This window comes from Podarcis tiliguerta (assembly GCF_965153285.1).
Source record: "Podarcis tiliguerta genome assembly, chromosome: 1".
NCBI lineage: Eukaryota > Metazoa > Chordata > Lepidosauria > Squamata > Lacertidae > Podarcis > Podarcis tiliguerta.
The window spans coordinates 86137095-86159248 of record NC_139534.1 but is presented as its reverse complement, the minus strand read 5'-3'; the positions used below and the strand labels follow the sequence as shown (position 1 = coordinate 86159248).

The 22154-nt window shown below is 46.0% G+C and overlaps 1 protein-coding gene across 2 annotated transcripts in view; it reads right to left on the bottom strand.

Moving 5' to 3' along the window:
* Positions 1–22143, bottom strand: part of THAP9 (THAP domain containing 9) — a 29981-nt gene extending 7838 nt beyond the window's left edge. Inside the window, exons 1-5 of one of the 2 annotated variants that reach the window (XM_083456666.1) lie at positions 21954–22143; positions 21532–21727; positions 3626–3745; positions 2518–2746; positions 1563–1716 (exon numbers count right to left, since the gene is read on the bottom strand). In XM_083456666.1, coding sequence (XP_083312792.1) covers positions 1563–1716; positions 2518–2746; positions 3626–3745; positions 21532–21727; positions 21954–22033 — 779 coding nt within the window. In that variant the 5' untranslated portion in view covers positions 22034–22143. Of the gene's footprint in view, positions 1–1562; positions 1720–2517; positions 2747–3625; positions 3746–21531; positions 21728–21953 lie in introns of both variants that reach the window. The other variant, XM_083456665.1, reaches the window with a different exon arrangement.
* Between the last annotated feature and the right edge of the window lie 11 nt (positions 22144–22154).

The window sequence follows — 22154 nt, the reverse complement described above, 5'->3', positions numbered from 1 at the left end:
CTTAGCTTGCTTCACAGCGTTGTTGTGAGGATAAAATGGGGGTTGGACATAAAACCAAGTGCTACCTTAGGTTCCCTGGAGGAATTTGGGATATAAACACAGGGCCCAATTCAACTAACCAGTCTCACTTGTGGAAGCCTGTGCAAGGAGTTGAGCTAGTGCAATGAAGGTTTCTCCCTATCCTCCCACTGCATGCCCCCTGCGCCTCTGATAACAGCTCCGAGGCAGTCAGGAGAACTCCCAGAAAAGCAAGTTTGAGCTGACAGTGTGATCTGTTTAGGGCTACACTGAATTCCTCCCATAATAACCCATGTAAAGTGATCAATCAGTTGGCTAGTACATTACTCAAATCTTTCAAGGTTCAATTCCAGTAACCATGAAAGATTAACCATTTCCCCCCAGCATGCCTTCAAGGTCAGAGGTTTCTTGACCAATTGCATTTGGTGAAGTAGCAGTGCAATCCTAGCCATGTCTACAGAAGTAAGTCCTATTGAATTCCATGGGGCTTAACTCAGAATAAATGGTGTTGGGCGGCAGCCTAAGCTATTGTTTACAAAAGTCCATGCATCGATAGTCTTCATGGTGCCACAGGCATCCGTCTGTCCCTTGCAGGATGTCAAACTCATTTTTATCTCAGTCATCCAGCCCTAAATCCTGGGTTACCAACAGTCATATCCTCATGGTTTGACAATTTCCTCCTTTTGCCCAATATTGCATTTTTAATGAAAGCTTTTCCAGGGGATCTGCAAATATCTCCTCTGAGGAACCTGATTTTCAGATTTGCCCTCTTCTTTTTGGAACAAAGGAATTTGCCCTACTTTCCTTGAGGGATTGTTACATTTGCCTGGAATTTGGTTTCCGGCAACCTGAGTGAAGGCATCCTTGATACAGGGCCTCTGAGGGGGGAATTCCCTTCCCCTCCAGATAACATCTACGACAGCTCTTAGGAGTTTTTGCAGCTAGTGAAAAACTCTTTTTTTCCATCTGGACCTTTGGCTGAATTTCTCTCTCTCCTCTGCACCTCAAGCTTCATATTTGCCCTTGTGGATTGTTTGATGTGGAATTTACTTGTGTAGCATGAGAACAGAGGAAGCTGCCTTAAACCAAGTCAGACCACTGCTTCATCTAGCTCCACAATGTCTGCTCTGGCTGGCAGAAACCCTCCAGGATTTGGGGGCAGGAGCCTTTTCCTAGCTCAGGGACTGAACCAGGGACCTTCTGCTTGCAAGTCAGATCCTCTGCCATTGTGGTCCTTCAGAAGATGGCCCAAGAGGTGTCATCCATGTCTGAGTAGTCAGTGGCAAATCTTACAAAGAAAGCTTGCAGAGTACATTCAGGAGCTCCTCTAGGTCTGTACATGAGGTGTCCCGACATAATGAAGTAATGTGTTTTCAGGCATTCCCCACCCCTCTTTCTTTTCTCCCAGCTTAAAAGTGTCACACTGGAAAAAGTAGTTTCTTCAGCAAGCTAGAATGCATATATAGTGCATATGTCTGTGCACTGTTGCTTTGCAACGTTTGCCCCTAGTTAACGCAAATAAGATACGAATAAGAAAGACATACGTGCGAAGGGTGGTGGCCTCTGGGAGCTGGAATGTCTTCTTCACGAATTCATAGGCCTTGGCTGAGAACAAATGCAGTGAGACGGCAAAGTTGCGGGTGGCAGCTGGGTAGTTCTCGCACAGGGCTCCCTCACACTGCAAAGTGAGCTGCAGGTCTGCTGAAGTAAAGAGGGTTTCTCAAGCAAGGGATGGACAGTGAGGTGAAGCTAATTTGGGGTGATGCTGCAGAGGACGAGTCTTTAACATTGGCCTCAGCAGTGACTCTCTTGCGTTCAGACTGGGGGCTGGAAGAAGATTCAACATCCTCTGTTTTCATGGGGAGGGAAGCTGGGTCCAAAACCCAGGAGGACTGGGTGGCCAAGAAAGCAGAGAAGGATGTACTTAAAGTTATTAAGGGTTTGGGGAAGTGGGGGAGATTTGTAGGAATTGTATACCAAGCACAACTAGCCAGTCGGAAATGCTGAGGAGGTAATCAAGTGGGGGTAGGGGGGCTGAAACAATGCCAAAATATTCCACATCTGGCAACCAATGCGCTCCTTTGGTTTCAGATAGTACATGGGTAGATGAGTCTAAAAAGCCCAGGACACAATTTTTTCATGGCCTTCTAGCAGCTACGGTGGTTCATTTACCAGAAGTAATGTGTTTAGTGTTAACTCTGAGAGTGTATACTTGATTCTGACCAAACTAAGCCTCCTACAGCAAAATATACATCAGGAAGCATAGTTTGGTTAGAATCAAGTATACACTTCCAGAGGTAACACTAAATAAATTACTTCTGGTACGTGAGCTGCTAGAGGGCTGTGAAAATTACCCCACTCATCTTAACCAAGCCTTGAAGCTGGTTTGTATCATGGCTCCCTCCTTGGAACCTTGAATGATTCTGAAACTGTGCTGGTCTTATTGTAAAGGCCTCTGGCATGAAGAAGAGCCCCTTTGGCAAGGCTTACAGTGCTTACCGCTGAACTGGGAGCGCAGCATGTGTTCCATGTCCTTCTGGAGGAGATGCTGCTCCCGCAAGCTCTCCAGCACACTCCACAGCTCCTGCTGATAATAGGAGAGGCGGCGCTGGGCTGCATCCTGCTCCCGTTCAGTCCCCTGCACTGGGCCGCTGGGGATCAGAGACTTGGTTCTGCTGCCCATAGCTTCACTCAGACTATACTGATGCTCCGCTTGGATGAGTTCCACCTACAGGAAGACAAAGAAGACCCGTTGCTCCATCTCTTTAATTCTCTCACCATAACTTCCATGTCCTCCTGGCACCCGATGTTTGTCCATGCGGATTTTCCACAAAGGGCTGGCTTTGCTTATTCCTGAAAACTAAACTGACTCCAACTTTCTCCTTTGCCTTGATTTTCCTTTTAGCCTCTCACCACAGCCAGAGTAAACCCTTCCCAGACTCCTTTCTCCCATCAGATTCACAATAGTTAGTGGATGTGGCCACTCTCCCTCTTTAAAGCTAACTTAGGATACCGTGATGGAAGTCAGGTTCTGCAGTTTGCTCCAGGAACAAAGAATGTAAAGTTCTACCTTTGTACAGTAGGCTGGTTTCTACTCACACTTACACACCTCCTCCATCCAGGCCCACAAGAAGCATTATTTGAGGTCAAGGATACATTCCAGCCAGACACAAGCACTCAAGGAGGATGCAATCTAACAACAATGAGGGGTGTGGCCTTGGAAGAGTGGGTGTGGCCTGGGGAGTGTCCTGAGGGCCAGAGAGGGACCTGGAGGGCCACATTTCACCTATGGGCCTGAGGTTCCCCATCTCTGCTACAGGCTTTGTCCAAGTCCCTATGGTAATATAAGCTACATGCTACAGCATTTAGTGACACACAGTTTTGTAATTTTAGATTCTGGACTTAACGGTCTCCTGGTGGGGAGGAGGGGCTCTTCATATGGTAATGTGCATTCCTTTTTTCAGAATCTGGAGCCAGCTCTGCTGCGTTTAGTGTTCTCCTGCTCATTCTTCTGTGTGGGGCCCTTGACCTCTGCCCCAAAGTCCTTCCCCACAGTTGCATTGCTGGCATTGGAGAAGGCACCAGCTACCCTCGCTTGTATACGTACTGCTTTGGCTTGTGCAGGAGATGAGTCAGCTGGTGGAGTAGCTTCGCTGATACTAGCCACTGGCCAACTGATGCCCATGGTTTTGACAGACTTTGATGGATGTTTCCCTTTTGTTGGTTCCTGTATTGAGAAAGAGTTCAAATGAATTAGACATAGCAATTCGGCCAAAAAAAGAAAAAGCCCTGGTTGAAACAGACTGGATAAGCTAATGCTGTAGTAGAAGGCAAAAGTGAACAAAAAATAATCCCCAACAACATTGCCATGGTATTACTGGAACTAATTAAGCATACTTCAAACATTAGAGGCTGGATCCAGGTTATGCCTTAGTCCCACACAACTTACTCATGAAAGTTTCATCAATTTAACTGGGTGAAAAGTTAACCACTCGGTTGCAATCCTACATACAGTGGTGCCTCGCAAGACAAAAAGAATCCGTTCCGTGAGTCTCTTCGTCTAGCGGTTTTTTCATCTTGCGAAGCAATCCTATTAGCGGATTAGCGCTATTAGCGGTTTAGCGGCTATTAGCGGCTATTAAAGGCTTAAGGGATTAGCGGATTAGCTGCTAAAAGGCTATTAGCAGCTTAGCACCTTAGAAAAAGGGGGTGGGGAACGAAAAAAACCCTCAAGAATCGCAAGACATTTTCGTCTTGCGAAGCAAGCCCATAGAGAAATTCGTCCTGCGAAGCGCATTGAAAAATGAAAAACCCTTTCGTCTAGCGGGTTTTCCGTCTTGCGAGGCATTCGTCTTGTGGGGCACCACTGTACACTTATCTCAAAGTCCCACTGAAGTCAGTGGGATTTACTTATGTGTAGACATGTGTAGATTGGGGCATTATGTTTGATCCAACCTACTCTCTACGTTTTTTTCTCATTGTCAGGCAAACCCAGATTTATTTCAAATGAAGAAAAAAGGCATTTCTGAGACCAGAATACAGATGAGGGCTTACGTCTTGGAATAGCCATCCACTGCAAACCTAATTCACTGCACAATAAAGGTAACATTGTCAGAGACAGTTGTTCTCTTAGCCTCCTCCGTGGTGTGCTGGTTTTCCAGTGAAGTGTCTGACTTCAAACACAGAATTCCTCACCTGTGCTCTGAAATAGTATAGTCTGAAGGTTAAGACACATCCCTTTTCCTCAACACCAGCTGTCAGGCATGGGAAGGGAATGAATTCTGGACTCTCGGAACAGAGACACGCAATTCAGTGCTGCCTACACTGATTTGACAACAACTCTCCATGGTTCCAGGCAGGAGTCTTTAGCCAGCACTACCTCGAGATGCCAGACATTGCACCGGGGACCTTCTACATGCAATGCAAATATTCTGCCCCTGCACCACCTTGCTTCCCCATTGTTATCAGTGGGATATGGCAGGAAAACTGGTTTGGGAAGTAAAGCTTCGCAGTCTTTTCAGACAGAGGCCTAATCTCAAGCATGCCAGTTCTTCAGGTGCAGATTATTGTGAACTGTTAGTCGTATATATCAAACTTCCTAAAACATTTCCGATGCTGTTGGGCTACAGGGTACACTAGAAAGGGCTATAAAAATCTATGCACAATGACAGCTACAGAAAATACAACAAAAACAAAAGAAAAAGAAGAAAATTGCACAGATGAATATGATTCTTAATAAAATGCTTCTTAATAAAAACTGCTTGGAACATTCCCCCACCCCACTGCAGCACACCTAAGCATATTCCCCCCGCCCCCACTTGGACGTAGCGGGAACCATATCCATCTCTGCAGCTGTCCCTTTTTTTGTTTTAGGACTATGGAAATCCTCTGCCGAGCCCACAAGCCGGTGGCAGAACAGGAAAAGTGCTGGGAGACCTTGACCTTGATCAAAAGCTGCAATGCTAAATGCACTTACACAAAGAGGGGTACAACCAATAGGATACAATGACACTTAACCTCTGACTAAATATGGATAGGACTGTTGGAAATGTTTGATAACAAAGTGTATAAGAAAGAAGGGAAACTCTGCAATGTGTCTTCCTCTTGGAGAGTTATCAGCTGAAGTGTGGGATACAAATTTTCAAAATAAGATAAATCCTGTGTTTGTGTGTGTGTGTATATGTATGTGTGTGTATATATATATATATATATATGCAGGTTTTGGTGTCCTCGGGTGTCTTCCCGTGTAAAAGTTGGGGTGTCTAGGCGACGTTTCGACGAGGTCTCACTCGTCATCTTCAGGCTGGTGCTTTCGGCTTCTTGTTACTGGAACAGAGCAGGATCTCAGTGTTTGAGTTCCTATAAATACTGTTGAGGAGGTGTGGTGTATAGCCTCCAATGTTCTGGGCAGAGAGGAGGTTCCCAGGCTAGTGTGCCTTTTCTTCTTTTGTTCCTTAATTACTTGAGGGATATCTTGAGTGATTTCTTGAGTGATTTCCTGAATCCCACTTAGGTGGGTCATTAGGTGTGGATTAGTTGCTAAAGCCTTCGTGTCTTGAACTCTTGAACTTTGTGAAGAGTTTTTCTGAGAAGATGGCTGTACTGCACTTGGTTGTGCTCTGGCTTGGCTTCGTGTATAGGGGCGAGCTGTGGTTTTGTGGCCTGTGCCAGCCAGATCTGTGTAGGGATTGCAGGGGGGTGCAGCATCCGGAGGTGCCACCCTGGTTTGGCTACTGGATGGTGTCTGTAATTTATCTGTGGAGAGGGTCTGGGTTTGGGTCTGGTGTGGTTGATTGGTGATGGCGTTCTGTGTGCCTCTGGATCTGGTGTCAGATTTTGTGGGGAGGGCTAATTTCCAGATGTCTGGCAAGCGGGATGTGTCGTCACGCTTGTTCATGTTGTGAGGGTGTTTCTCTATCTCGATGGCTTCCATGATTATTCTCTTGTGGTGATGTTCCATGTTAAAGAGCAATTTGGAATCTGCAAAATTAATTTCGTGTCCTGTTTCTTTCATGTGTTGGAAAAGAGAGGAAGTTTTTTCTTCTTTTTTGACGGCATTCTTGTGTTCTGCGATACGTGCATTTATTCGTCTGTTTGTTTGTCCAATGTACGTGGCTGGGCAGACTTTGCAGGGTATTTCATAGACCCCTTGGTTTTCCAACTGAATTTTATCCTTGGGGTTTCTGAGGATATTGGCTATTTTTTGGTTGGTGCAAAAGGCTGTTTTGATATTGTGTTTATGGAGGATTTTGCTAATTTTATCTGTAGTGCCCTTGATATAAGGAAGGAGGGCTATGCCATTGTTTTCTTCTGTGTCTTGGTTTTTGGGGGGTGTTTCTTTTTGGATTAGCTTCGTAACCCTGTTTTGCTGGTATCCATTGGCAATTAACACATTTGAGAGATTCTGTAACTCAGTTGTCAAGTGGTCTTCGTCAGCCAGGCGTTTGGTTCTGGAGATGAGAGTCTTGGCTACGGAGTTTATTTGTGCAGGGTGGTGGTGTGATTGTGCATGTAAGTAGCGGTTGGTGTGTGTTTTTTTCCGGTAGATAGTGTGTCCTAGGGAGCCATCAGGTTTTTTGTAGATTAGGACGTCAAGGAAGGGAAGTTGGTTGTTGGCTTCTATTTCCATAGTGAATTGTATTTTGGGGTGTAGGCTGTTGAGATGTGTGAGGAAGCTATCCAGTTTTTCCTTCCCGTGTGGCCAAATTACAAAGGTGTCGTCAACATATCTGAGCCAAAGTTTGGGTTTGTGTTCTGACTTGTCTAAAGCATTGGTTTCAAAGTGTTCCATGTACAGGTTAGCGATGACCGGTGAGAGGGGTGATCCCATAGGTGCTCCTTCTATCTGTTTGTATCTTTGTCCATTGTGGATGAAGTACGTGTTGGTTAGGCAGTGGTTGGTCAGGTCCAAGATGTATTCGGGGGGATTGTATTTGTTTTGAATGGCTGTCAAGGCTTCATTAATGGGCACTTGTGTGAAGAGAGATACAACATCGAAGCTCACAAGTAGGTCATTGGGTTGTAGGTTTTGCTTCTTTATTGTTTCTATGAACTGGAAGGAGTTTGGAACGTGTGAAGAGATGGATTCTGCATAGGGCTGAAGTTGCTTGGCGAGAAATTTAGCGAGATTTTGTAGAGGTGAGCCTATGGAGCTGACTATTGGTCTGAGTGGTGTTCCTTCTTTGTGTATCTTGGGGAGGCCGTAGAGTTTGGGGCATCTGGATGATTTTTCTCTGGGGATGATTCTTAGCTGGATTTCTTCACTGATAGGAGAGGCTTTTATTTTGGATTTGGTGGTTTTTTCCAGATAGGTGGTGGGATCTGTTTTTATAGGTTGGTAGGTAGGGTCTTGGAGTAGATTTGATAGTTTTGCTTGGTAGTCCGATGTGTTCATCACAACAGTGGCATTACCTTTGTCTGCTGGGAGAATGATTATGTTGTTGTCTTTCCTCAGGTTGGTGAGTGCTTTCTGTTCTTCTTTGTGTAAATTGCTTCTGGGTGGTTTGCTGGAGCAGAGGATGTTGGTGACTTCAAGTCTGATTTTATTGGCTTCATCTGGATTGATTTTGGTTAGGCTAGCTTCGACTCCGCATATGATGTTTTCCGTGGGGATGCGTCTCGGGGCGACTGCAAAGTTGAAACCTTTGGAGAGTACTTTGGTTTCAGTTGAGGTGAGGATCCTGTCTGATATGTTATGTACTGTTTGTTTCATGGGTTGTTGTGGAGGGTGGCTGGGCTTCTGGCGTTTCTCTAGTTTGTGGAGTTTGTTGGTGTGTGTGTCTGTCTTGTGTGAGGTCTCCGTTTCAGCTCTCCAGACGGCTAGTTGTTTGCATTTGTCCCAGAGTGCAGGGTGGATTTTGTTACAGAGTTTGAGGTGAAGAGTGAGTAGATCTTTGTTGGTTTGGTTTAGTAGGTATCTTTTCTTGTGTAGTTCGTTTCTGATTAGAGATAGTTCAGTTCGTTTCAGGATCCTTTCGGTGGCTGGGGTTTTAGAGTGGAATTTAAGTTGGAAGCATGTGGGAATTAAGTTGTTGTCTCGGCAGTTGCGTAGGAACAAGAGATCACATAAGATGGTGGCTCTTCGGATTTCTAGTTTCTCGTAGGTTCTTGTCAGCTGGAAGGTTTCCTCCCCGTAGAGGTGAGATATTTGCTTTCGTAGATTTTCACGGGTACAGGAATGCAGGTTTTGGTGTCCTCGGGTGTCTTCCCGTGTAAAAGTTGGGGTGTCTAGGCGACGTTTCGACGAGGTCTCACTCGTCATCTTCAGGCTGGTGCTTTCGGCTTCTTGTTACTGGAACAGAGCAGGATCTCAGTGTTTGAGTTCCTATAAATACTGTTGAGGAGGTGTGGTGTATAGCCTCCAATGTTCTGGGCAGAGAGGAGGTTCCCAGGCTAGTGTGCCTTTTCTTCTTTTGTTCCTTAATTACTTGAGGGATATCTTGAGTGATTTCTTGAGTGATTTCCTGAATCCCACTTAGGTGGGTCATTAGGTGTGGATTAGTTGCTAAAGCCTTCGTGTCTTGAACTCTTGAACTTTGTGAAGAGTTTTTCTGAGAAGATGGCTGTACTGCACTTGGTTGTGCTCTGGCTTGGCTTCGTGTATAGGGGCGAGCTGTGGTTTTGTGGCCTGTGCCAGCCAGATCTGTGTAGGGATTGCAGGGGGGTGCAGCATCCGGAGGTGCCACCCTGGTTTGGCTACTGGATGGTGTCTGTAATTTATCTGTGGAGAGGGTCTGGGTTTGGGTCTGGTGTGGTTGATTGGTGATGGCGTTCTGTGTGCCTCTGGATCTGGTGTCAGATTTTGTGGGGAGGGCTAATTTCCAGATGTCTGGCAAGCGGGATGTGTCGTCACGCTTGTTCATGTTGTGAGGGTGTTTCTCTATCTCGATGGCTTCCATGATTATTCTCTTGTGGTGATGTTCCATGTTAAAGAGCAATTTGGAATCTGCAAAATTAATTTCGTGTCCTGTTTCTTTCATGTGTTGGAAAAGAGAGGAAGTTTTTTCTTCTTTTTTGACGGCATTCTTGTGTTCTGCGATACGTGCATTTATTCGTCTGTTTGTTTGTCCAATGTACGTGGCTGGGCAGACTTTGCAGGGTATTTCATAGACCCCTTGGTTTTCCAACTGAATTTTATCCTTGGGGTTTCTGAGGATATTGGCTATTTTTTGGTTGGTGCAAAAGGCTGTTTTGATATTGTGTTTATGGAGGATTTTGCTAATTTTATCTGTAGTGCCCTTGATATAAGGAAGGAGGGCTATGCCATTGTTTTCTTCTGTGTCTTGGTTTTTGGGGGGTGTTTCTTTTTGGATTAGCTTCGTAACCCTGTTTTGCTGGTATCCATTGGCAATTAACACATTTGAGAGATTCTGTAACTCAGTTGTCAAGTGGTCTTCGTCAGCCAGGCGTTTGGTTCTGGAGATGAGAGTCTTGGCTACGGAGTTTATTTGTGCAGGGTGGTGGTGTGATTGTGCATGTAAGTAGCGGTTGGTGTGTGTTTTTTTCCGGTAGATAGTGTGTCCTAGGGAGCCATCAGGTTTTTTGTAGATTAGGACGTCAAGGAAGGGAAGTTGGTTGTTGGCTTCTATTTCCATAGTGAATTGTATTTTGGGGTGTAGGCTGTTGAGATGTGTGAGGAAGCTATCCAGTTTTTCCTTCCCGTGTGGCCAAATTACAAAGGTGTCGTCAACATATCTGAGCCAAAGTTTGGGTTTGTGTTCTGACTTGTCTAAAGCATTGGTTTCAAAGTGTTCCATGTACAGGTTAGCGATGACCGGTGAGAGGGGTGATCCCATAGGTGCTCCTTCTATCTGTTTGTATCTTTGTCCATTGTGGATGAAGTACGTGTTGGTTAGGCAGTGGTTGGTCAGGTCCAAGATGTATTCGGGGGGATTGTATTTGTTTTGAATGGCTGTCAAGGCTTCATTAATGGGCACTTGTGTGAAGAGAGATACAACATCGAAGCTCACAAGTAGGTCATTGGGTTGTAGGTTTTGCTTCTTTATTGTTTCTATGAACTGGAAGGAGTTTGGAACGTGTGAAGAGATGGATTCTGCATAGGGCTGAAGTTGCTTGGCGAGAAATTTAGCGAGATTTTGTAGAGGTGAGCCTATGGAGCTGACTATTGGTCTGAGTGGTGTTCCTTCTTTGTGTATCTTGGGGAGGCCGTAGAGTTTGGGGCATCTGGATGATTTTTCTCTGGGGATGATTCTTAGCTGGATTTCTTCACTGATAGGAGAGGCTTTTATTTTGGATTTGGTGGTTTTTTCCAGATAGGTGGTGGGATCTGTTTTTATAGGTTGGTAGGTAGGGTCTTGGAGTAGATTTGATAGTTTTGCTTGGTAGTCCGATGTGTTCATCACAACAGTGGCATTACCTTTGTCTGCTGGGAGAATGATTATGTTGTTGTCTTTCCTCAGGTTGGTGAGTGCTTTCTGTTCTTCTTTGTGTAAATTGCTTCTGGGTGGTTTGCTGGAGCAGAGGATGTTGGTGACTTCAAGTCTGATTTTATTGGCTTCATCTGGATTGATTTTGGTTAGGCTAGCTTCGACTCCGCATATGATGTTTTCCGTGGGGATGCGTCTCGGGGCGACTGCAAAGTTGAAACCTTTGGAGAGTACTTTGGTTTCAGTTGAGGTGAGGATCCTGTCTGATATGTTATGTACTGTTTGTTTCATGGGTTGTTGTGGAGGGTGGCTGGGCTTCTGGCGTTTCTCTAGTTTGTGGAGTTTGTTGGTGTGTGTGTCTGTCTTGTGTGAGGTCTCAACAGCCTACACCCCAAAATACAATTCACTATGGAAATAGAAGCCAACAACCAACTTCCCTTCCTTGACGTCCTAATCTACAAAAAACCTGATGGCTCCCTAGGACACACTATCTACCGGAAAAAAACACACACCAACCGCTACTTACATGCACAATCACACCACCACCCTGCACAAATAAACTCCGTAGCCAAGACTCTCATCTCCAGAACCAAACGCCTGGCTGACGAAGACCACTTGACAACTGAGTTACAGAATCTCTCAAATGTGTTAATTGCCAATGGATACCAGCAAAACAGGGTTACGAAGCTAATCCAAAAAGAAACACCCCCCAAAAACCAAGACACAGAAGAAAACAATGGCATAGCCCTCCTTCCTTATATCAAGGGCACTACAGATAAAATTAGCAAAATCCTCCATAAACACAATATCAAAACAGCCTTTTGCACCAACCAAAAAATAGCCAATATCCTCAGAAACCCCAAGGATAAAATTCAGTTGGAAAACCAAGGGGTCTATGAAATACCCTGCAAAGTCTGCCCAGCCACGTACATTGGACAAACAAACAGACGAATAAATGCACGTATCGCAGAACACAAGAATGCCGTCAAAAAAGAAGAAAAAACTTCCTCTCTTTTCCAACACATGAAAGAAACAGGACACGAAATTAATTTTGCAGATTCCAAATTGCTCTTTAACATGGAACATCACCACAAGAGAATAATCATGGAAGCCATCGAGATAGAGAAACACCCTCACAACATGAACAAGCGTGACGACACATCCCGCTTGCCAGACATCTGGAAATTAGCCCTCCCCACAAAATCTGACACCAGATCCAGAGGCACACAGAACGCCATCACCAATCAACCACACCAGACCCAAACCCAGACCCTCTCCACAGATAAATTACAGACACCATCCAGTAGCCAAACCAGGGTGGCACCTCCGGATGCTGCACCCCCCTGCAATCCCTACACAGATCTGGCTGGCACAGGCCACAAAACCACAGCTCGCCCCTATACACGAAGCCAAGCCAGAGCACAACCAAGTGCAGTACAGCCATCTTCTCAGAAAAACTCTTCACAAAGTTCAAGAGTTCAAGACACGAAGGCTTTAGCAACTAATCCACACCTAATGACCCACCTAAGTGGGATTCAGGAAATCACTCAAGAAATCACTCAAGATATCCCTCAAGTAATTAAGGAACAAAAGAAGAAAAGGCACACTAGCCTGGGAACCTCCTCTCTGCCCAGAACATTGGAGGCTATACACCACACCTCCTCAACAGTATTTATAGGAACTCAAACACTGAGATCCTGCTCTGTTCCAGTAACAAGAAGCCGAAAGCACCAGCCTGAAGATGACGAGTGAGACCTCGTCGAAACGTCGCCTAGACACCCCAACTTTTACACGGGAAGACACCCGAGGACACCAAAACCTGCATTCCTGTACCCGTGAAAATCTACGAAAGCAAATATATATATATATATATATAATTAAAAAATAAATAACTCAAAAACTACTGCTACTTAAAGTGTCCCTGAATTTGGTGCATTTGCCTGACCACCTTATTCCTCCTATTCCCTGATCCTTCTGTGTCTTGTCCCTCTGTTGAAGTGTGAGCTAATTTTGGCAGGGTGCCAATATATTGACTACTGTACAACACTTAACATACATTTAAGCACTTTAATAACTAGATTTCCCCACTGAGTATTGCTCCCAGTACAGCAATCCCTTCCTTGTTCCTGTCTTCCATTTCTACATACTATATTTCATGTCAGGCTATCATCTGGACACCCCTTCTATTGCCAACAAACGGTCTGTCCTAGCAGGTATCTGGATAAAGAAGTTCTTTTGTGGCTCCTTTTTCACTATATGACCCTTTGTCCGAGCAGCTGAATCAGAGACTCATAAAATGTGTTGGCACTTCTTCAGCTTTCCAGTTTCTGCTATTACTGAGCAAAAAGCTGATGAACCACAGTTCGTCTCTTCCATTCCCTTTACACATACACCCCCAAGGCCCACTAGCAATTCCCAAACTCTCATCCTCCCTTACTGCATTTTCCTTCCTTCAACCCAAGTTTGCAAGTTTAAGTAAATCCTCTCCCTATTCTGAATCCTGCTGCTTTTGGCAACGTGCCTTTTTCATTCCCATATTCCCACTTTCAATTCACGCTCTCGCACCTATGTTCAGTGGATTACATACTAGGAAATGCGTCTATCTACTCAACTGTCTTCAAAAATAAACACAGTCACCTACAGCTTATTTTTCTGCATTTAGCGGATGTTCTTAGAAGCCATTGCTTCCTGAGCAGCAGGGGTGAGGAAACTTGGGCCCAAGAGCTGCACTGCCCCATGGAGAACCTTACAAGGGCCATATGCAGGCCATGGAGGAGGTCAGGGCAAAATTGGGTGGGGCAGCGGATGGGACTCTGATCTTAGTACCATAGGCTACATCCTAGTCATGCAAAAGTCATAACAATCTGTACTCCCTGACACCCACATACACACTTCTTTCCATTCACACAAGCAAAAGGCATCATCACAGACATCTTCCAGCCAGGCAACAGTTCTCAAGGAGGGCACAGAACAGGGACAATGAAGGGTGTGGCCTAGTGAGAGTCATGAGGGCCTGAAAGAAAAGCCTAGAGAGCCACATTCACCCTCAAACCTGAGGTTTCCTAACACTGCTGAATGAGAAGGGGAAAGTACCATGGAAAAGTGAGGCTGTATCAAATCTTATTCCTATGCAGAGAAGACCCTCTGAAACTAACAGACATGACTAACTTGGGTTCATTAATTTTAATGGGCCTACACCAAGCAGAATTTAGTTGGAGTCAACCCTTAGAGGTTGCAGGTTTTAGATTGGACCAGAACTTGAGGTAGCACATATTTTAGGGACAAAGGAGATCTAGTAGGAGAGCCCTTGAGGTTAGTAAATGAGAACCAAGCTGCAGCTCAGAAATCCCTCAGCATGGCCCAAATTGCTGAGCAAGGCAGATAATTAAAAAGCCCAGCTAAGCTGCCAAGGTGAGCTGCACTACAGCTTTCCTGACCAGGGAAGAGTCACTAGCAGGAAGCCTTTCCTGTCCTGTACGAGGAAGACAAAGATCCCTAATGCCAGCAATTCTTACATTTCTGCTGCCTTCACAGAAAACCAGGGGATGGGATCGGAAGCATCCACCTCTGCAGCTCTGTATTGTCAGAGACTAGGAATGCTGACAGAAATTATGAGGCATTTGAGGGACCTGGGTAAGATTTAGGGACGAGAACCAGCCTTGTTGTTCCTGTACCACAACTCTTTCCCCTCTAGAACAGCATGACTCGCACCAAGAAGGACAAGAGACAAGCCTCTGGGAAGTTAGTTTGCTTCTGTGAGTTGTGCAATGTCATTTCCCCACCACTTTGGCTATAAAAAATTCAAATGACTTTCCATACAAATGAATTTATTTCAACTTTTGGAAAGAGGCAAGGAGGGTGCACTCTCCCCAGGCGCTCATTTTTTGGACTGAGGTAGCAAATCCAGTTATTACACCAGGGCCTTCTCACAGGATGTTGCGGTTACCTCACTAATCCAAACCAGATGTTGAGGATCCCAGAAACCATTGCTTTCTTCATGCAGTAACCCAGGCCTCTCCCAGATGTGAGCAAGATATCAAGGCTGAGAGAAACCCCCTCAGAAAGTCCAAACAGTACCAAATAAGACTATGCCATTTAGAAAGCATTTTGCATCTGCCTAGTTCTTTAAGAGGCCTGTGATTGTTCTACAAAGGCACCAAACGAAACTCAGTTCTCCTTCAGTGAGAAGGATTACAAAACAGGCCACTTTGAAGCCTGAAGCCATGTCCAGCCAGGTAGGCTGCATCTGGATAAAATCACTTCTTTTGGGGTGCTTCCCACCCCCACCCCTGGCCATCTTCTGTGTTTGTCATTTCCTTCTGCCTTCTATGACCCAAGATGAAAGCTTTCAATTGCCATAGGTAGCGCAAGATCTTCTGCCTCAATCCACAAAGGAGATCTACCTAGCCCAGCATCTTGCTTCAAAGAGTAACAAGCCACATGCTGCTAGGGACTTGCTTCAAATCTTAATGTAACCCAGGATACCCTACCCTCTTGGACATTTTGTTCCTGCCGTAGCATGACATTTAACAACAGCTGTACATACTGAAACTTTTCGTGGACAGTGCTTGCATTATTCAGGGACTGAAGACAAGGAGGCAGGGCACTCTCCTGAAACAAACACTTGGCAGTTAAGAGCAGTGTGCCTATGTTGCAGCTTCAGAGGCACACAGATCACCCATTCTGAAAGAAAACACAGGAAACACAGGACAGAGAGCCCCAGGGAGCTACGTTTTGGGCAGCCTATGCACTGATGAATACAACCAGTAATAAAGGGGGAGAGTGGGGGAAAGGTCCCACATTGCAGCCAAATCTGATGTTCCCTCTTGTGGCAAAACCAAAACGTTATTCTGTGCAGAGATTCTTTTAGATTGGATCAGCAATACTTCCAGAAAAACACCTCCCTACACCATGGAAGCGTGGAAAAAAGATTAGATATGAAGCAAACACAAAGAATTATGAAGTGGATATAAAGAGTGAGGGACACATAGTCTTTTTCCCCCTTTTTAAATGTCATAGCAAGGACAGAAAACATGATGTTCCAATGCTGTTGTGAATCCAACAGAGATGATGGGAATTGTATCTAACAACATCCCTACCTCTGCCTTACAAGCTACAGACAAATCGAGACCTTTCTGCTTTAAATAAGTGAGAGACAGGAACAAAACCTCAGTTCAACTCTCTTCCATCTTTATTCATTGGGCTATACCAATCTCAGATCCTACAAAGATGTGCATCCAGGATAGACTTATCTGTAAGGTAAGAGTGTAGAATGCTAACTTGTGTCAACATGCAATCACATGGACACATCCCAGCTAACAACTAAATGTTTAAGGTGGTAGTTGACGAAGCTTTACTCAGAGCAGACCCACTGAAATGAATAAACATGACTCAGTTAGGGCCATTAAGTTCAATGGGTCTACTCTGAGTAAAACTTAGTTGAATGCTACCCTTGAATGAGGTAGCAATCTTATACTGTAAATACTCTAGGAAGAGGAGGAGAGATATCTGGCTACTGTACCAGGAGACCAGCCATTATATCTGAGGAAAACACACAACTCAGAAAACATTGAAATGGTATAAAAACAGCAGACCGCCCTCCCCCACAATTCCTACTACAGTACTAAGAAACTCTGCCAAAGCCCACCAATCAGGGACTATAGGTGATGGTGCCCACAAATGGAGGGAGCCTACGAATTCTTAATGACTCACATATGCACACAAAGATCAGATGCCCCTTCATCACAACATGCAAAACCAGCAGTAACTCTGCTGCTGGAAGCCCCAAAACATCCCTATAAACAGGGGTTCAAGACTCCTCTTGCTGCTCTCAAACACAATTTTGTAGCCAAAACACGCAAAGGAAAGGAAGAAGATCCCACCCAACACAGCACTCATGTTGTTCCCATAGCACATAAAGAGCCGATCCCAAGTGGTGCCGGAAAGAGGCAAGTTGAGGGGCAGTTCAAGGTCCAGGCAAGAAGTGTTCCAGCCTGGTACTGAGGCCTTTGAGCTGGAGCTACCGGAACCACACCCAGGGGTCCAGCTGAGTTTCATGAGCTGTTGTCAATGAAAGACCTGGACTCCCAAGTCTGGTACTTCCCTTTACGGACAGGTTTCCATTTGCTGTTTAAAACATCGTTGCTCCTACAAGCTCAGGGTCCATCCAGCCTTAGCTTCTGAGGCCAAACTCTCCCACTGTGCCAACAGCCCCACAGCGGCCTTGTCCAAGAGTCCCAACTTACTCATCTCCCCAGATCTAGTCAGGTCTGGGGCTTTGCTTAGTACTGGGGGTTCCGGGTCATCCTCTGATGAGGAATTTTCCAGCTAAGACACAGCAGCAGTAGTGGGGGCTCTCCAGCCTGCAATATTATTTAGGCCCACCAGGCTCCCCCATTTGGCCTGCGAAGGCATTTTGGTCAATCCATGCCCATCTGTCCTACACTGGATGTCATATATGTCATCAGGTGTCAGGCAAGCGAAGACAAAACTGGGCCAAAAATGGTCTTGCTTGCAAAGCAGCTGATTGCAGGCACCTACAAAGTACTGCGCCCTTGTCCACATGGTTTGATTTCAAGCTGTGCAGGTCAAAGGAAGATGGGCCACCTGGCATTATTGTGATGTTGGCTGACTGACAGGTGGGCAACCCCATCCACCCGTTAAAGTTGGCCCCTGGGTGGTGGGGAACATAAGGACCCTCAAGTCTTCTGACCACAGCCAATTCCCCACTCCAGAATAGGGCATGGAGCTGAGAAGCAACCCAGGCCCACTCAGCTACTGTAACTGCAGTATCAAATTGCAATGAAATTCTCTCCCACTGAATATTATTATTATTATTATTATTATTATTATTATTATTATTTTATTACTTAAACCGCAGACATCCAACTGGCTTGCTCCAGACACTCTGGGCATCTTCCAACATAATATAAAAACACAGTGAGACATCAAACTTTAAAAACTTCCTGATACAGGGCTGTATTCGGAAAGTTGTGTAATTGTTCATTTCTTTGACATCTGATGTGGGGGCGTTCAACAGGGCGAGTGCCACTACTGAGAAGGCCCTCTGCCTGGTTCCGTGTAACCTCACTTCTCACAATGAGGGAACCACCTGAAGGCCCTCAGAACTGGACCTCAGAGCTGAATAATGGGGGCGAAGCTGCTCTTTTAGGTATACAGAGCTGAGGCCATGAAATCAGTGAGACCTGAAATTTCTTAAACTTGAATAGATTCTGCCTGAACTTGCAAGCAGAAATGGAAACACTGCAACCAGGGTGTGGTGCAAACTCAGTGAAATGTTACACAAAGTGGCCATTGTCTGCCGAGCAATCATGTGTGGGTTTGCATATTGCAGGGTTCCCCACAAAGCACTCCAGTGTTAAAAAAACAAAACCCCAAGCCTCTAGATGTCCCTCCCCCCCTGTTATGTAAACCTAATAAGCAACCTGGAGGAAACTAAAATATGGATCAAGTTAGAGGAACTCTAAAAAAGAAATAGAAACATAGATACCCTGAAATACGCATAAATTGGTCAGTCAACACGTTTTGAATTAATGCTCAAGGTGATATAGAAAAGTTGAATACAATGGAAATAATAGATAATATAAACTCCATTCTTCCTGTGTGTTAATATAATTTTACTGTTAAAACCTTCCTACCCTACAGCAATGAAATATGGAGTGACTCTGTGACATAAAGAGGAAATAGGGGGGGGGACGACGATGACATTTTATTACAAGCAAATCTTCCAGAAGCATAGAAATGAACAGCGCAACTAGATAATGTGCAGGGGGGTAGGAAGTGTATTTACAGAACAATCCTATTCTCGTGCTATGCCAAGGAGGCAGTAGATAAGTCACCATTATGTTGGCTGAATAGCTGCCACACCCAATGCAAGCTCAACCTGAAACAGTGTGGTGTGGAACACACAGCACAGAAACACCAAAAGCAGTATAAACACAACAGACACAAACTCACTGCCCCTAGAAACATCCTAAAGCCCACCAGTTAAGGACTATGCCTGGAATGAGAGCCAGTGTGGCATAGTAGGGAGAGTATTGGACTAGGACCTGGAAGAACGGAGTTCAAGTCCCCACTCGGATATGAAGTGCACAGGGTGACTTTGCGCTAGTCACAATCTCTTGGCCTAACCTACTGTACAAGTGTGTTGCAATAGTGAAATGGAGATGGGGACAACCGTGTATACTACCTTGAACTCCTGGAGAAAAGGCAGGATATAAATGTAATAGTGAAGGATGCCCACCAATGGGGCATTGGGCCTCCCACTCACCCCTCCTAGCCCCAACATCCAATTATAGGTACTAGGAGCACAAGGGTTGCAGGAGAAGCCCTGGTTTGTTAGAAAAGTGCAGCAGGGCTTCTGCTAAACCCTGCAGCCCCTCAACCAGCAGAGAGCGGGCCTTTTCTGTGGTGGCTCCTCATCTGTGGAATGCTCTCCCCAGAAAGGCTCACCTGCCACCATCATTATATGTATTTAGGCGCCAAGCCTAAATACATTCCTCTTTATCCAGGCCTTCAGCCATTAAATAATCAATGGCTTGCTAAGTGTGTTTGTGGCAGGGACTGTTATTGTGAATATTTTATTTGCATGCATCTATAATTACGGTATGTTCTGCATTGTTTTTTATTATTATGCTCTGTGAAATATGTTCTTGATGTTGTACACCACCCTGGGATCTTTGGATAAAGGGTGTTATATAAACTGAATAAATGATGATAATAATAATAATCTTCACTGTAGGATTGTGCCCTTAAGTTTCTGGTATCTTCTTACTCCAAGCACCTCACATGTCCTCCACCACACAGCATATATTGTATAATAATATGGCTCCCCCCAGTGGTTCATGCTGTTGATGCACTACAGTGCTGGGAGAGGGAATCAAACACTTCTCCAAACTTTGAGGCTACTTGTTGCTGGGAACAGAGCAAGGGCAACAACATGAATTGGTGTGAGATAATCTTCAAGTGTACCAACATAGTGTCAGCAGCACTTTTTTTTATTATGACCGCTTGCAGTCTTGTCTGCCTTGGTAAAAGAAACCCTTATTACCCCATGAAATAAGGCAGAATGGCTTGGATCATGAGCAAGAACATCAAGACACACAGAAAGAAGAGTAGCAATTAGCGACAAGAACACATGACCAGCATGTTAAAGTTTAAAGCCCTGCTGAATCATATCAAAGGGCTGTTTAGACCAGGCTGCTATCCGCAGCGTGGGGAGCCCTGCGGGGAACTCCCCAGGGCTCCAACACGCTGCGGATGTCTGTCCGGCGCGAGGGGCGCTCTGCTTCAGGGCAGCGTGGGGAGCCCTGCGGGGAACTCCCGCAGGGCTGCCTAGGCTGCGGATGTGTTCCCGAAGCGCCAGGCGCTCTGCTTTCAGCGCGCCCGGCGCTCTGGGAAGCAGGCTGCGGATGTGTTCCCGAAGCGCCGGGCACTGTGCTTTCAGCGCGCCCAGCGCTCTGGGAAGCAGGCTGCTATCCACAGCCTAGACAGCCCTGCGGGAGTTCCTGAAGCCTCTCCAGATGTGTAGACAGCCCTGCAGATGTGTTCCTGAAGCCTCTCCAAGCTTCAGCGAAAGCCTGCATTCGCCCCATAGGACGCACCCAGATTTCCCCTTCATTTTTGGAGCGGAAAAAGTGTGTCCTATAGGGCGAAAAATACGGTACATCATACACCCCTCTTTATCTTCCATCCAGACAAGCAAGACACATCATTAGTTCAACTAGGCAACAATATTCAGGGTGTGAAGGGAAGAGTTCCAAGTGCCAGAGAGAGAGGCCAGGAGGACTGTGTTTGGTCCCCAGGCCTGAGGTTCTCCATCCCTGCTTGAGACCAACATCTTGTTTCCCAGTTACCAACCAGATGCCTCTGGGAAGCCCAACATGAGGGCAAAAACCACCCCGTCGCCCCCAGTAAATGGCAATTCAGAGACAGTTGGAGCTGGCCTATGACCATCATGATTAGTTACAACTGATACTTTTAAAAGCAAAGTGGGAAATACGATTATCTAAATCCTCGTGTTAAAACACGACCGTTAGCTGACTGTGCCTCTTCAGACTGTGGGTGGGTGATCAAATGTAGAAATGCTTTCTGATATTTTAGATATACACTTGTCTGTGCAGAAAAAAATATCAGTGGGAGGGAATTTGGACACTCATCCCTCACTTGTAGTCTTTAAGAATTTGTGGGAGCATATGGCTTCTATACAACTGGGCATCGCAGGAGCCAACTCCTAGGGGCTGCGGGGGCTTTGGCCCCCACAATAAAATATTTAAGGGGGCCAGGCCCCCACAAAGTTGATGGGCATTTCCATTCAAATGGTGTGTGTGCACTGTGTCATGTGATCGATTATGCAGGGCGGGGTTTACCTGGGCCCCCACGATATTTAATTCAAGTTGGCACCCCTGCTGGACATTCAGAAGCATCACTGCTTCTGACAGCAGTCCAGATCCATGAATCCTCTTTTATAGGCACCTAAGCTGGTGGCCACCACTGGGGGAGCAAACACAGATGGAGGCTAATACTCTGCCTTAAACCATGGTAGAACATTGGCTGCTTGGTGGCCCTGCTTGGCAGCACTCTCCTCCCTTCTCTGGCACTGGGATACCTTGAAGGAGAACACGGAGGGGATCACGCCTGCCTTCAGCCTCTTCTGTCCTCCATACACCTCGAAATCATCCTGGAAGAAATGATCTGAGCAGATGCAGGCACCTGAGCCTGGGATCCACAGCTTCCTGGAGCCTGGCTCGATGCGATTCACAGCCAGCATCCACTTCTTCCTCAGTTCGTGGGCTTTGGGGAAGCTGGAGGAGGAAAAGATGGGAAACTATAAATCCCACTGACTTTCCCCACATGGGCTGATGGTGCAGGTGACGACACCGAGTGACACAAAGCCCCGCCCACAACCTCACACCGGGCCCCGCCCAGACCCCGCCCCTTGTTAGCCAAAGCCCCGCCCCCGCCCCTAATAGGCTTAGAACCAGCCACACTCTCCATGAGGAGGCCCCGTTACTCTATTCAGATGCAAACCTGTGGAATGAGAGGCCCTTGGCCCGGTTCTCCCGCGTGTCCCGGTTGGGGCAGTTAACGGCCGAGCAGGCTTTAGGCATCGTCTCCGACTCCGCGGCGAAAAGCCCCAATCCCGGCTCCCGCCAAGCGCAGTTACTTTGCCTCGAGCGTCATGGCGGCAGCGTCCGCGGCGCACTCTGAACTGACCCCGGAGGCGACCCG